This window comes from Mustela erminea, chromosome 3 (assembly GCF_009829155.1).
Source record: "Mustela erminea isolate mMusErm1 chromosome 3, mMusErm1.Pri, whole genome shotgun sequence".
Taxonomy (NCBI): Eukaryota; Metazoa; Chordata; class Mammalia; order Carnivora; family Mustelidae; genus Mustela; species Mustela erminea.
In genome coordinates, this window is record NC_045616.1 from 106,966,195 (window position 1) to 106,981,340 (window position 15,146).

The 15,146-nt window shown below is 43.2% G+C and overlaps 1 protein-coding gene across 21 annotated transcripts in view; it reads right to left on the bottom strand.

Moving 5' to 3' along the window:
* The window catches only part of TENM2 (teneurin transmembrane protein 2), a 1,222,850-nt gene that overhangs the window by 190,884 nt on the left and 1,016,820 nt on the right, over window positions 1-15,146 (bottom strand). For all 21 annotated transcript variants that reach the window (XM_032337070.1, XM_032337078.1, XM_032337077.1 and 18 more), the window contains one exon: window positions 13,812-14,017. In XM_032337070.1, the coding sequence (XP_032192961.1) occupies window positions 13,812-14,017 (206 nt within the window). The remainder of the gene's footprint in view (window positions 1-13,811; window positions 14,018-15,146) is intronic.

Here is a 15,146-nt window from a genome sequence, read left to right on the forward strand (position 1 = left end):
TCTTCCTGTGACTCCCTCCTTATACTCCCAAATCCAAGGAAAGAAGAAAATGAAGGGGAGATGTGGCCAAATTTCTTATGGAAACCAGCGAGGACAGTGAGCACCATTCTTGGATGTCACAGGGCAGGCAAGTGAGGAATAAGCCACAGGAATTCAGAGTCATAGGCGGGTTCACAGGGTGCAGACACACTTAGCCAGGCATGGCTGGGCTAATATCTGGTTTCCCCTGGAAGGCCTAAAGATCTCTAGACTGGGGTTCACAGAAGAGATCTGAAGCATAGCTCACAAACTTGTGCCTTGCCCAGGCCTTATGTTACAAAGGGAAATGAATGTAAAAATACCTGTGCATTCAATAGACACTGAGCACTGACTATGTGCCTGGCCCTACTCTGGACACTGGGGCTCCAACAGTGAGTCCTGTGGACAAGGTTCCAGCTCTCCAGGGGATGACATTGCCATGGGGGGAAAAGAATGTCAGGGACTGATGAGAGCTTTGAACAAAACAGAAAGCAAATCAAATACAACCCAAATGCCCATCAACAAGTAATGGACAAACAAATTACAGTCTGTCCATACAATTGGAAATCTACTCAGCAACAAAAGGAATGAGCCGCTGATACCACAATGTGGGTGAATCTCACAGATATTAGGATGAGTGAGAGGTCAGAAACCAAAGAGCATAGGGTTCCCTGTTCGTGAAACTCTAGAGAAGACAAATTTCATCTCTACAGAAAGAAAGCAGATCAGTGGTGGGCTCAGAGGAGGTAGGCATGGGGCACAGGGGGCTTCTGAGAGGTGGTAGTGTTCTAGATCACGACTCTGGTGGGGCTTACTCACACAGATAAGGTTTTCACAGTGGGAGAATCAAACTGTACACTTAAAATGTGTATCTTGGGTGGCTTGTAAATTACACCTAAACTGATGTGAGATCAAGAAAGCAGGGTCCGTGATAAAGTATAAAGGAGTGTCCAGTTTTGAACTCCCTTGTTGGGAAAGGACTGAGGGCATGGTGTGTGGGCAGAGGCCTGGCAAAAGCAAGGAAGGAGCCATAGGATTACCTGGTGAAGAAACATTCCAGAAGGAGAGAATGGCCAATGCAAATGCTCTGAGACGGTGACTGGGACAACTGAGGAGAGAGCAGGAGGGCCAGAGCAGGGGAGTGGAGGGAGTGAGGGGGAGATGGCTGGCTGGCCAGTGGGCAGAGGTTTGGTGACTGAATTGCCATCAGACATGTACCAAGCACCTATGATGGACAAGCACTGCTGTGTTGCCAGCAGGTAACTCTACAGTCTTTGCCCTTCCAGGTAGCACATTTCAGAACAACTTCAGATTTCCCTTTTAGCATGATGGGAGGCTGGTGGAAGAGCAGAGAATGAGTGCTCTGACAGTTATAAAAGTTGAGACTAGAGTTTTCTTTGTAATAAGAAGAGAACTTCTCTTGGTGTGTTCACCATGCCTGGTTCCCACGAGGGCCCTCTTGGCTTGGCAGTGTTTTTGGTGGTTTGCTGGCTGAAGATAAGCAGATTAAGTGTTCTGCCAATTCTCCTTTCCCCTATGTATCAAGCCTAAAATGGTGGTGTTCAGGTTTCAAATGAGGATTTTTTGAATGTCTCTGGTATTGTTCTGGGGGTGGGGAGGGTGGGGGAGGTGGGGTGGGGTTGACATGAGGGGGTGGGGTGGGGTGGGGGGAGGATAAAAATGAATATAAATGGATTAATTACCTAAAGAGATATGGTGAGCATCTCAGCAGGCCTCCCATGTAGCTCTTCCAGAGTAGGTTGCCAAGGGAAATAGGGAAAATCCCTAAACAATGAGGCAAGGGCAGGGCAGAGACAATGTGCTCTCTGGTGGCTGGAGCTCCCTGGGATTTCTTGGAGGGGTCTTTTTTTTTTTTTTTTTAATATATTTTATTTATTTATTTGACAGACAGAGATCACAAGTAGGTAGAGAGGCAGGCAGAGAGAGAGGAGGAAGCAGGCTCCCCGCTGAGCAGAGAGCCTGACCCAGGGCTCAATCCCAGGACCTTGGGATCATGACCTGAGCCGAAGGCAGAGGCCTTCACCCACTGAGCCACCCAGGCGCCCCTCTTGGAGGGGTCTTAATGCCACGGTCCACCAGCCCCACAGGGCAGGACCAGCTCTGCCTTGTCCATTGCTGCAGTTCCTTGAGACACGACACATAGTAGGTGCTCAGCTAATGTTGGTGGAATCCAATATTATGGCCTGCTGTTGGCAGAATGATGACTCTATTGGAAGACAGGATCTCCCTGGGAGACTGTTAAGCCTTTCATATGAAATTTTTGAGTACAGGGAGCAACAGTTGAAAACTTGAAGTCCTGATCTCCTCTTTCCAAGACCTTCTCTCAGTACCTATTCCCTCCCATAAGAGTGACTCTGAGCCTCGTGGTATGGGGCCACTTCTTCCTTTGATTTAACACGCATTCCTGGCTGGGCTGTGTACATGGCTGTAAGCATGCAACCACTCCACGCAGTGCCAAGCCTCAAAACCGCCAGAGGGGTCATCCTCCTCCGTCACTCCTGGTCTTGTAAGAGCCAGTACAGGGAGGAAAAGCTATATCCTTGTTGGCAAGCAATGGTTAAAGAAAAGCGCAGCTTTTAAAAAGGGAACAATCATCATGGGAAGCTTCAACACAGCGCACACAATAAGGGATATCTTCCCTGTCTTTTGCTTGGAAAGATCTTCCATTCCCTTTCCTCTTCCTTTATCTGTTTGTCTAGCATCTCCTCCGGGAAGCTCTCCTCAAATCCCACACAGGTTATATCTGGTGGCCTATTTTTACGCTCTTAAACCTCCTGTACCCAACTCTTTAATAATCGTCATAGCTAACGTTTAATTAGTTATCGCACAAGGAGCAAGCACAAAGTCCGTAAATGCTATACAGCATTGGTTCAGGAAACATGCAAGAGAGGAGTGCTAGCAGGAGGCCTGCCGTCCACCCTCTCCCATCCCACGGGGAGCTGTGCTTGGACTGGACATGGCTGGATGCAAAGTGCATTGTGCCCCAGGAGAGGTACCCTGACCCCCTGCCACCTCACATATTTACAGAACGATTGAGAGGGGGACAGGAATCACTTGGCCACATTGGAAGACCCTGATCTTTGCAGTCTTGCTTAAGGGCTGGAGAAGGACCAGCTAAAACTTAGTTTGCATGCCTGCGCTGGTTTCTGCCGGAAGCCTTACCATTCTCCCTGCAGACACCGAGGGTTGCTCAGGTACGTGTGAGTGAGCTGTAAGGGTAGACTGACTGACTGATGGATCTCCACAGGGTGCTCACTATTTGCTAGGCATTATCTCATTTATACTCACAACAACCTGATGATGTATAGACCTCACTTCATGGATGGTGAAACTGAATCTAGAGAGACTTGGCTATAAACATTCAGCTACTACAGAGCAGAGATAAGATTCAAGATTCAATAAAATTCAATTGGCCCAGAGCAGACCAATTCCAGAATTGACACTCTGGAATGTGCGCCCGGTTGCACATCTCACAGCCCTCCCTATGTCATGCTGCCATTGTCACTCAACATGTCAGGTCTCCATCTCCTTAAAGTAGGGCCAATGCTTTTCATCTCTGTGTCCCCACTATAGGCATTCAATGAACATTTGTTGAATGCACAGATGGATTGATTTCATACTTTGTCTTCCCACAAGCTCATGCCCTGATCATGCTGTCTTTCGATCCAACCCTGGAGAGGGGTAGGTAGGAGGTATTGCTCTGAAGACCAAGTGAGCCACAGTGCAGAGGTCAAGTTCAGTAAAATTGATGAATACCTCAAGGCTATTCCGGGAGGTGCAAAACCTCTCCCACAAGGCCAGGAAAATGGAGGTTTTACTTCTCAGTGCCTTGCTGAGGTGAGTTCTTATTTACCGCACATCCCCATCTAATGGTCTTTAGCCAACAGCTTGTCAAAAATGTCACATTTGGCTCCTCGCCCTCCCAAGATCAATAGGAGGGTCTTATGTGGGTTGGTTGTGAGAATGAATCAAATACTTGAAGAGAAGGAGAGAACTGGGAATGTGTCCAGTCACAAAATGGCTTCTTAAGCACCGAAGAGGAACAGAATTCCAGGCACCAGGCAGCTTCTCTCAGAGCATGGTCTCAGTATTCCCAGGCAGCAGCAGCGTGACCTTGGGCAAGTTACTTTGGCCCTCTGAATCTCCACTCTCTAATCCCTACGCCAGCGATAATAAAGGCACCTACCTCTGAGGGCCATTAGGAGTCAGGCCGGGCTCATGGTAAGCAATCACTGTCAGCTATTCTTATGCCTATTATTATTGTTATAAAAGCTTGACATACTATAAATCCTTTGTGCTAGCAATTCCACTCTTAAGAATTCATCATAAGGAAATTATTAAAAAAATACATGAACATAAACCTGCAAAGATGTTTTCTATAGTAGGATTATAATGCTGAAAAAGGGAGATTGGTTCCAAAAATTTTTAATCTTTAGAATGGACTATTTATGAAGCATTTGCAATGAGTTTACGGAAGAATATTCAGATATAGAAAGATGTTCCCTACCTATCTTTATGTAAAGAATCAGGGTAGAAATTGCATGTATGGTATAATCCTATACTTGTAAAAACGATTGCTACATGTGAACAGAAAACTGTTAGGAAAACACACTAAAAATGTTTTCAATGTTTCCTAGCATCAACATATATTGTTTTTATAATGAGAAAAACACAAATAAAGGTTATCATTTTAAAAAATTGAAATCTGTATTGTTTGTTTGGGGGCTTGTGTTATAGATGCTTTAGAAAAACATGGTACAGTAGGTTCTATCATTCCTTTTTTCTTTTTTTTTTTTAAATTTGTATGTACTGGCACAGTTCCAAGTGCCTAATAAAGATTACCTCATTTAAACCTCACAGCAGTGCTACGAATGTGTGGTATTACTGTCTCCATTTTATAGATGAGGAAATGGAGGCACAGAGAGGCTGAATGACTTGACCAAGACCACTCAGCTTCGGAGTACTAGAGGTTGAAGTTCAAGACCAGGCAGTCTGGACTGGTCCATACATTTCTGCCCATGCTTGTTTGTGTTGGGAACAGCGGCATCGGCATTCTGCAGAATGTTTACTGAAGCTTTATTTTTATCTGTTTATTTACATATTTTAAAAATTATATTTAAATCCCCAAACTAACTCGATATCTACAATAGGATCAATAATCTGAGCATATTTGGACTTAATAAAAGGCCACTTAAAATGAATGCCCTTAACAAATGGGAACAGAGGTAGGACTTTATCTTGAAGAATGAAGCTCTAATTAAGAACAAATTATTTTCATCTCAGACTTAGGAAAATTCAGGCTATATTAGGAACTACAGTCTAATTGTTCGAATGCACGTTTAGTTTTCATCCATACACAAAAATGCGACGGCAAACATTTCATTGTCTCTCAGCTGCATCGATTGCAAAACATATCCTGGTCTCAGGATGTCAAAGACGAGCATTATGTGCATCTCCAAATCGATGGAACACTCGAGAACAATGCAGCATCACTTGAGCTTGACTGGTGAACAGTCAAAAGGGATGCTTCTGTAAACACACTGGACGTCTCTGTCAGATGTCCTAGGACCTCTCTTGATGTTATTATAATCCCCCTCTCGGAAGGGCCGATTTCGTCACCTCGTTGTTACTTCTTACCGCTGTATATTTCTTTGCGTTACCTCAGCAGGAGCCCTGTTTCTCAAGGCTTCCTCCGGCACTTGAAGGCAGATCTTGGGCACCACTGTCACTGATTTAATGAAATTCTGGTCTGTGCACAAGCTGTAACTGCAGTCCATCAGCGGTGGGGTTTACCTTGCACTGCGTGCAGGCAGCTCCTGGAAAAGAGTGCTGACCAGCGACAAGAAAGAGGGGTCTCACTGCTCGGCCCCGGACGGACCAGCTTTGCTGCTCTGAATGCTGTGTCCATTCTTTCACGTGTAAAATGGAGCCGCTCCTCCTAGTGCCTACCTCACTGCATCATTGTGAGGATAAAATAATTCACGGGAAACAGTCCTGGCATGTCGAGCTCCCAGCTAATGCTGACTCTTATGACCATAAGTAGTGCTACATGGGGAGGGAGCTCCAAGAGGAGAAGATTTTTGTAAGTGATCAGATGATTAATGGATATTTTTGTCTTATAACAACTTTTGCTTCCCTATGAAACATCCTTAACCTGAAAGGGGTTTCAATTAACATTTTCAAAGCCATTAATTTCTGTGAAGAGGTTGGAATACAATTTTTCTTGATATCTCTGAACATGGATTTGAACTTCTGTAACTCTCTTTTATTAGGAAGCTTATCGATCTGCAAGCAGTTTTCCTTGGTGTGTGTTTGCTCGGATAAAGTTGTATAAGCAAATGTCCTGGTGGATCCTGTTCCACCAAATGCCGCATAGAGCAGAAATACAAGTTCGTGCCAGAATGTGACACCAGGAGTGCAATTTCAAATGGACATGTAAGATGTCTCATACAGGTTATATATGAGTATAGGTATATCTATATATCTCTGTATCATAGGTCTGTATCTATATTTGTATCTATATGTATCTATACACGTGCATGTGTGTGTGTGTGTGTGTGTGTGTGTGTATTTTAGTGAAGACAGTTTCAAAGCTAACTTTAAGATTAGGGTGCAACCTCTCTATTTCTGTATTTAAGGCAAGGGATGGAAATAGTTGTTGGGTATCTGAAGTGATTTAGTCTTGAAACAATTATTTCCTATCGCTCCTCTTTCAAGCTTGTGGATCAATTTAATTGAAGAGTAGTCAGAGCCGGTAAGGGAAATGATTAAAGAAAATACTGCTGTGATTTGCAACTACGTGTGTGTGTATGTGTGTGTGTGTGTGTGCGTGTGTGTGTGTGTATTCATTGTGATTTTTCTTAAAACGGTGCAAACAAAACAAAGTATATAAATAAATTGAATCTTGAGAGTGATATAAGATTATAGTCACCACCTATAGCCTCCTAATGCTTCTTTTACTCAAAATAGATTCAAGCTTGTCACAAATGCACTTTTCTTAAAGAGAGAGACATTATAAAAATTAAGAAAAGTATGAAGAATATGGTAGCAAATACCCATATTCGAACCACTCAAATGAATAAATGCTAACATTTTGTCATATTTATTTCCAATCTCTGTGTTTGTGTGCTGGGGATGGGGAAGGAGTTTGCTCTACTGTTAATATTTTATTATGGATAAAAGCAAGTGCTTTTGAACCTAATTCTTAGTCCTGTTCTTACCTACTCCAAGAGGTGACCACCATCATGAGTTTAGTCTCTCTCCCTATGTCTCTATCTGTGTAGCTATATATAGTTTTTCTCTCAGTTACACATACAGTAAACATACATTTACCAAGATTAATGTTATAATAAATATGGATTTGAACTATACACTACATTTATGCTAATAAAATCATTGCTTTTATGCATTTTATTTATGGCGTTCTACATAAGATCTCACTTGAAGATAAAGGTCTTTGCCTAAAAAATTTGCAAACTCCTAAATTACAGCGCCTCTGAGAGTCTATTCGGTCTAAAAACGTGACGTGGGGCTGTCCTCTGTTATTCATCCCTGCCTTTCCAGTTTCCATCTTTCTTCCTGAGTTCCATGTTCTCAAACATTACCCTTCCTGAAAAACAACTGCAGTGGCCTCCCGTTCCCCCACCTCCCACCAGTGCCAGCTCTCTTGTAAAATCTCAAACATCCCTGGAGATTTCTCCAAGCTCTGCTTGGTGGCTGCCCAGGGGGGTGTCTGCTCCCCCAAGTGGCAGTTTCAGTTCTGGTTAGGATGCAACAGATAATCACAAGGGGCCTCCTGAGGAAGACCTTTCCAAAAGCACTTTCAGCACCATACGGAAGAAACCAAATCTCTCTTGGTTTCACAAAATCTTTCTCCATACCTCAAACTCTTTGGGAAAGGAATGGTCTGAAAAACATGCCTGTAAAAATATGCCTCCCTCCGAAAGGCAGATAAATCGCTATGTGACGCGCTATGCAAGCCGACAGTCGTACCCTGGAATGCCCTCTTAGTGAAGCGTACGGCTGCCCCAGAATGGGGGGAGTCTGGGATGAGCCCATCTGACTGGTCAGTGGGCACCATGAGGGCGTGGAGATGGCAGCATGGGGGGTGAAGCAAGGTGCTCAGAGCACTCAGGGTCCCCGTGTCCCAGGGATCTGGCCAGTCCCAACTAGGGCTGCAACAGTGTGCCATTTACGTACTTGGGCGAGAGAGAAGGGGACAAAGAAAAGTGAGAGTTCATTTTCAAAGAAGGCTCTGAATCAGAAAGGGGTAAGCCCGAGGGGGCAAAAACTAACATCACTAATCACCATCTATAAATGTGCTTTAAAAAATGTCATTTAGGGGAATTCAGCTGATGAAGACAAATAGGAACGTGTGCTCAGCTCATTTTATCTTGGTCCACCCACGCTCCACCTCCCAGACTCGCGAGGATTTCCTATGATCCTGGAGCAGTTCGTGGTCTTTTATGCAGTTCTCTATTGTTTAATGTGTCTGGTGGCCGGTTTCGCTCCCATCCCACAGTCACATCTCAACGTAAAGCCCAGGGGGTCTTCCGCGTCTGCTTCATCTTACTGCCATACAATCCCTAGCATCTCCCTCTAAGAACCCCACGGGGGCTGCGAGCCCACCCTCTGCTCCTCAGTTGTCTCTGGAAGTCACTGGGCTCACGGCTCCATCAGTCTGAGTGATGAAATAGGCATTTTTAATATTTGCTAAACAGGACTGTGGAGAAGGTGAGTCTCAGCAGGGCTCCCAAGCGGTAAGAGCATCTTGTTGTCTCAGGTTAATCATGTACCTCATTTGCTGATTATTGACTGGTTCTCACAAAGGATTTTACTTGGCTTGACATATCAGTAGCAATCGGTGATGAACTGTCAAGCGCGCTTGCTCACTGCCTTAACCCCCCAAGACCCTGACTTGCAGCAGCAAGTCACTGAAATTTCCTTTGATGCCTGGCACCATAGCCAGGTCAGATTATTATTATTATTCAAGTCTGATCGGTTTCCTTTCTAGAAAGGGGGTTGAGCAAATCTGATCCAGTTTGTCCGATTTCAAATACGTGGCAAGATGCACTAGGCTTCCTCACACACCACCCTTGCTAAGAATTCAAACTGCATGGCTGAGATTGGCTTATATTGGCTTTGTTCTATTTTTTTTTCTAGGTCTTAAAAAATGCCATACAGGGTGTCAAAATGCTGCATTTAAAAGCCAATATAATAACTACCTTTCAAGTGGACAAAGAAGAAACAAGGAAAATACTCAGTGTATGTAAGGATTCAGGTAAATAAAATGGGCACTTATGCCCTGGGCTGGTAGTTAGGAACGTAGGGTGCGTTAAGTGGTGGAAACTTCCAGAGGGACAATTTGGTAATTCATACTAAGTCCTCAAGGGTTGACTTTCAGGAAAGAATTAAGGGTGTACACAAATACTAGCCACAAGGACAGGTATCTCAACATTTTATCGTGAAGTCAGTAGGGCTTCTCGTTGATTTATCTGGTGCTCCACATCTCAGGGTCAACATAAGATTGTATTTCCTGCTCCACTGAAGTTAGGATAGGACTTGCTTTGGTCCGTCGGACAAGGGCTTAAAAGACATGCGTCACTTCCAAGCAGAAGTATTCAGGGGTTGGTCCAGAATTCACCATCTTCTCTTTCCCTTGCTACAGGGAATGAGTATCTGCCTGACAGGGAAGGTCCCATAGGTCTGTGTCCTTGAACGAGGCTGACAATGCACCAATCTTCTTCAATCGATGCGAACGTGTGAAGCGGGGTTTCCCAATTTCATCACTATTGACATTCTGGGAGGGGTAATTCTCTGTCGTGGAAGCTGTCCTATGCATGTTTAGCAGGGTCCCTAGGCTTGACCCACTAGTCACTAGAAGCAATTCTGTCCCCATGTGACAAGCAAAAATATTCCCGAACATTGCTAAAAGCATCTGTGCTGGGGGCAAAATCACCCCTGGTAAATGAGAAATAGGTTTTGTTATTTTAAGCCACTTAGATTCTTAGTCCACCCACCCCTGCAAACTGATAGATTTTATTAAAGCAAAAATACATGTAAACATTTACCAAAAGGGGTTAAAATTGTGGCAGTTTTTGCTTCCTTTGGTTTCTCTGTCTTGAAATTTTTTTCTACAATGAAAATACAATTTGTTCTTCCATAAGAAGGCAAACACACTAGAAAATTAATTTTACTTTAAGAAGCTATATTTACATAATTGCTCATCTATATACAGTATTTGCTAGGACCACACGGAATTTCTTAGTACCATGAAACACTTGTATATGCTATCTTTATATTGTGCTTTAGTGGACAAAGTGTTTTCCCATTCTACATTTGATGTATTAGCGCGATTACAGCAGCATTGCGAGCCTGGTAACACAGGTAGACAAACTGAGGCTAAAAGATGTTAAGGGCTAAGTCTGAGGTCTCCTGGTTAATATGCAGCAGGGCCTTCATCCTACAATTGCCGTACTTTCTCCCCCATGCCCCATTGCCTCTGTATTACTATAAAAAACTACATTCAAAAAGTCTACTGGGACTCACTCTGATTCTTGAAAAATTTAAGCAGGTAAGAAAGGATTCTCCTCTGTATTTAATATCCTTGGACAAGGATACTAAAACTTGTAGGCTCTTGGTCAAAGCATGATACTCCATAAAATTTAAGCATAGCTATTTCATGCAACACAGCCAATAGAATTTCATAACCATTCCCCTTCCTGTCTCTTTCTCTTGCTCTCTTTCCAGCTCAAATGAGTCACCTTGGCTAGACGGCCAATCCCCTAGAACTTATGTTCCTTGATAGGATATGCCAATAGAAATGAGAAATTCTATAACGGTACGAGATGTGAGTTAGTCACCTGTCTCTGCAAGGAGCTAAGCACCGTCTCCTCGAGGAAATGTAGCTCATCAAATGGACATGAATGCATGTAATGACAGTGACTGAATGTGAAAATGTGTAGGGAGTTGGTTTTTTCACTTTTTCTTTTTTTAAGAAGCGCCCCTATATTGTACCTGTCTTGTCCATTTCTAAGCATCTGCACAGTGTCTCGCTTACTTGACCCTCTAGTGCACGCTAAACTCCCAAATTGGCAGCTGGACTGAAACCCTCAGCGTACATCAGCCCATGCCTATTCATTTCCCTTCCCTTGAACTGTGATGAGGCTGTCCCTGGAGTGGAGCTATTTTGAGAGGACGACCGCTAGAACAATCACTAGCCTGGCAGGAGATGGACAGTGTGGTGTAGCCACAAAAGAAGAAAAGACATTGTCATTGAGGGTTTGAGTCCTGCAATGTCAGAACAGCAGGGAAACTGGGTAGAGTACGTTTCTGCTGCTGTCCACTATCACTCAGTTACAGGGAGTTACCTACTTGACTTGCCATGATCATTTGCTTTTCCATGATACTGGTTGTTCAGAGCATGCAAGGGAAGGGGGTTAGCAGTGATTTGGAAGAGTGTCGGGAAAAAGCATTTTTCTCCAGCAAAGCTCCTTGCATCCAACTGGCTGAGAGAAAAGTTATTCTCAGTTGTGCCCAGAGGCATGTTCATATTTCCTTGAATAAGGCCAATAAGCAGATTTCACCACTGCAAGTCCTTCATTGTACTGTAGTAGAATCAGTGGAGCTTGAAGGTCAAGGACAACACCTCACAATTTGCATAACTTCCCAGAGCAGCACCCTGCTGCCTGGCCAGAAGTCACAGAAATACCACAGGGACTCCTCTCACCTGACCTCCTCTCTTTCTCTGGATGCAAAATCTCTTGGAAGAGCAGATGCAATTTTTGTATCAGGAGTTCTGCTTGGTTGGGGGCTATGTTAACTCATCTCCGAATAATCAGTGTCTGGACCAATGAATATTTTTCTGGAAGGATGGATGGATGGATGATTTATTGATTACCACTTCACATATTGGTCCCTATAGCCTGGGCGGTGTATGGTAAAACAAAACAAAACAAACAGAAAACAGGCAAAGAGCCCCACAACCCTCCTCTAGTCCTTTATACTGATTCTTCGATCCTTTCAGGTCATTACGTTGGAATTGCAAAGAAGTTTCATTTTGAGAGCCAACACTGGTACGTTGGTAGTGGCTGCTGCCATGAAGTTTCTGTTGGAGGTACCTGTGCGTTGAGCTCACTGAGGAAAAAGTGCAGCCATCGATTAGCAATGTCTGCCACAAGCCAAAGGCAAAGAAATGGTGGCCCGACTCCTTCGCATTTGCCAATGGGTTTAGAGCTTTCAATTCTTTCAATTCAATTTTCTAGATGAATACCTTTCCAGCACATTTTAAAGTCAGCTTTGGCTGGATATAATGAGTAGTCAAGGAAGTTTGCCTTCCACTAGGGTATCTTCCTAATGTACTTCTTTTGTACTTGCTGGATTTGAAAGCCAATGAGGCAGGAAAACCCTACTTGGTTTTTCTCGGGATATACAATTCTTTCTTTTTTTTTTTAAGATTTTATTTATTTATTTGAGAGAGAGACAGTGGAAGAGAGCATGAGAGGGGAGAAAGTCAGAGGGAGAAGCAGATTCTCCAAAGAGCAGGGAGCCCGATGTGGGACTCAATCCCAGGACTCTAGGATCATGATCTGAGCCGAAGGCAGTCGCTTAACCAATTGAGCCACCCAGGCGCCCGGGATATACAATTCTTATTGGAAAAGAAAACCAGGCTAGGTGGGTGTTAATCTATCCCCAATGGTGTGTAGATAGTAAAATCGCTACCAGGACAAATTAAAGTATGGATGAGAGGAAAAACAAGGAAATCCATAATCTAATCCAATCTCTTCATTCCCAACACTGGGGATAATATCACTTTCATAGTGCCAAGGATATCCCCAGGAACTCAGTAGAGGAAGGAGGAGAAATCACAGAGAAACGGCTGAATTTTGGTTACACAACTCTTCTTAGCTATACTGGGATATCTCCTACTGATATTTTAATAAATTAATCCAATAACTAGAATACCTGAAATGAAAGTGCCCAAGGATTAACCTCCAAGCTGGTGAAGCTGACTTCACCAGGTAGAATGTCATTTTTTTTTTTTTTTGAGATACCATTTATACAACATAAATTATCCATTTTATAATTCAGTAATTTTTTAAATATATTCACTGTGTTGTATAATTGTCACCACTGTCTAATTCCTGAGCATTTACATCACCCTTAAAAGAAATCCCATAACTACCAGCAGTCAATGCCAATTCCCTCCTCCCTGCTCCCTGGCAATCCCTCATCTCCTTGCTGTCTCTGGGTTTGCCTATTCTGGACACTAAATGCAATCATACAGTTGGTGGTCTTTTGCATCTAGTGCCATACTTTCAAGATTCATCCATGTTTTAATAGGTAACAACACTTCATTCCTTTTTATAGTTGAATGATATTTCACTATATGCATAGGTCACATTTTGTTTATCCATTTATCAGTTCATGGACATTTGGGTTGTTTCCACTTTTTGGCTATTAGGAATAATGTTGCTCCGAACACTCATGTATATGTTTTTATGAGAAAGAACATTTTCAGTTCTCTGTGTGTATATATCTAGAAGTAGAATTGCTGGTCACGTGGTGATTCTAGGTGTGCCTTTCTGAAGAACTGTCAAACTCTTTTCTACAGCAACTGCACTGTTTTATGTTCTCACCAGCAATAGACCAATGTTTCAATTTTCCACATTCCTGCCAACACTTGTTATTGTCCAACTTTCAATTATAGCCATCCTAGTAGGTAGGGAGCAGGAATTTCTTTAAACTCATAGTTGCATCGAGCGTGATCATACCTGGGCATGAGATGGTGGAAGTCCCCTTCTTATGTAAACACCAAAGAGAGCATCTTTCCCAAGGGAGATGTTGAACTTTAAGAACTGGGGTTGACTGATATGAATCTGTGATCTCCAGAACACGCCTGGGGGTACTTCTTGGGTCACCCGTCGACCAACTTCTGCTTCACCACTGTCTATGCTGCTGTTTTTCAATGACCAGGGCACTGCAAAACAGGAAGTGACATCAAGTCAGTGACATTAGTACACGTTTGTTGGTTTTACATTTCTGTTTATTTGCATGCCAGGCATTGAAAAAAAAAATGCAGATGAAACTCATGGCAAGTTCTTTGTTAAGTATAAACTCCTAACCCAGGGCATGTGAAATACTGGCACAATGCTTCCTAAACTTCTGTGATTGCTCTTTACTGATCAAATACAGTAGGAGCTGGAGTCTGGGAAGTCCATGTAAAGCTTCCAACAACCTCGAATAGTGCTGGAGTGTACAATTATCAGCAGGGGAGATGAGAATGATATTAACTTGGCACCAAATTTAATTTTTGTAGCCTTTAATTATTCTTCCCAGCCAGAAACAAGTCCAATATACTGACACTTTCATAAACGAAAGAAAAAAATAAAAAGGAAGCAACAGTGAACAAACATTGGCCCAAAGTAAGTAACAATAGAAAATAAGGACTGGATCTCAGACTAACGTAATATTGGGGGTAACTCCTTCCCTGGGAGGGATCTAAGTAACATGTGGAAATCAGACTTCTCTCATGGTGACGGCAATGCGTCTCTGTTGCATTTGAAATCATCTATGTAGAAAATATTGGATGCCTTCAGAATTCTAAAAAAAGGAGTTGCAGAAATACCTATTTTTTTAAAAAAGATTTTATTTATTTATTTGACAGAGATCACAAGTAGGCAGAGAGGCAGGCAGAGAGAGAGGGGAAAGCAGGCTCCCTGCTGAGCAGAGAGCCCGATGCTGGGTTCCATCCCAAAACCATGAGATCATAACCTGAGCTGAAGGCAGAGGCTTTAACCCACTGAGCCACCCGGGCACCCCAGAAATACCTATTTTTAAAGAGGATTTCTTATTAACCACGAAGCAGCACCTTCTGCACTCCTGAGGGTGCTCTTACTTGCAAACACAGAATTAAGGAAAAGCTGGGAGTTAATGGTTGTCGCCCAAAGAAAGCAAGTTCATCTCTTGGGGCCTTATTTTCCTGATCCCTTAAATGGGAATAGAACCTAAGTGGAGCCTCGCTTTCTAATGACCATTTGTGATTTGTTCAGATGAAAATTCTGAAAGAAGTTCTGGGGGTCTTTTCACTTTGTAATCGATCACGCTGA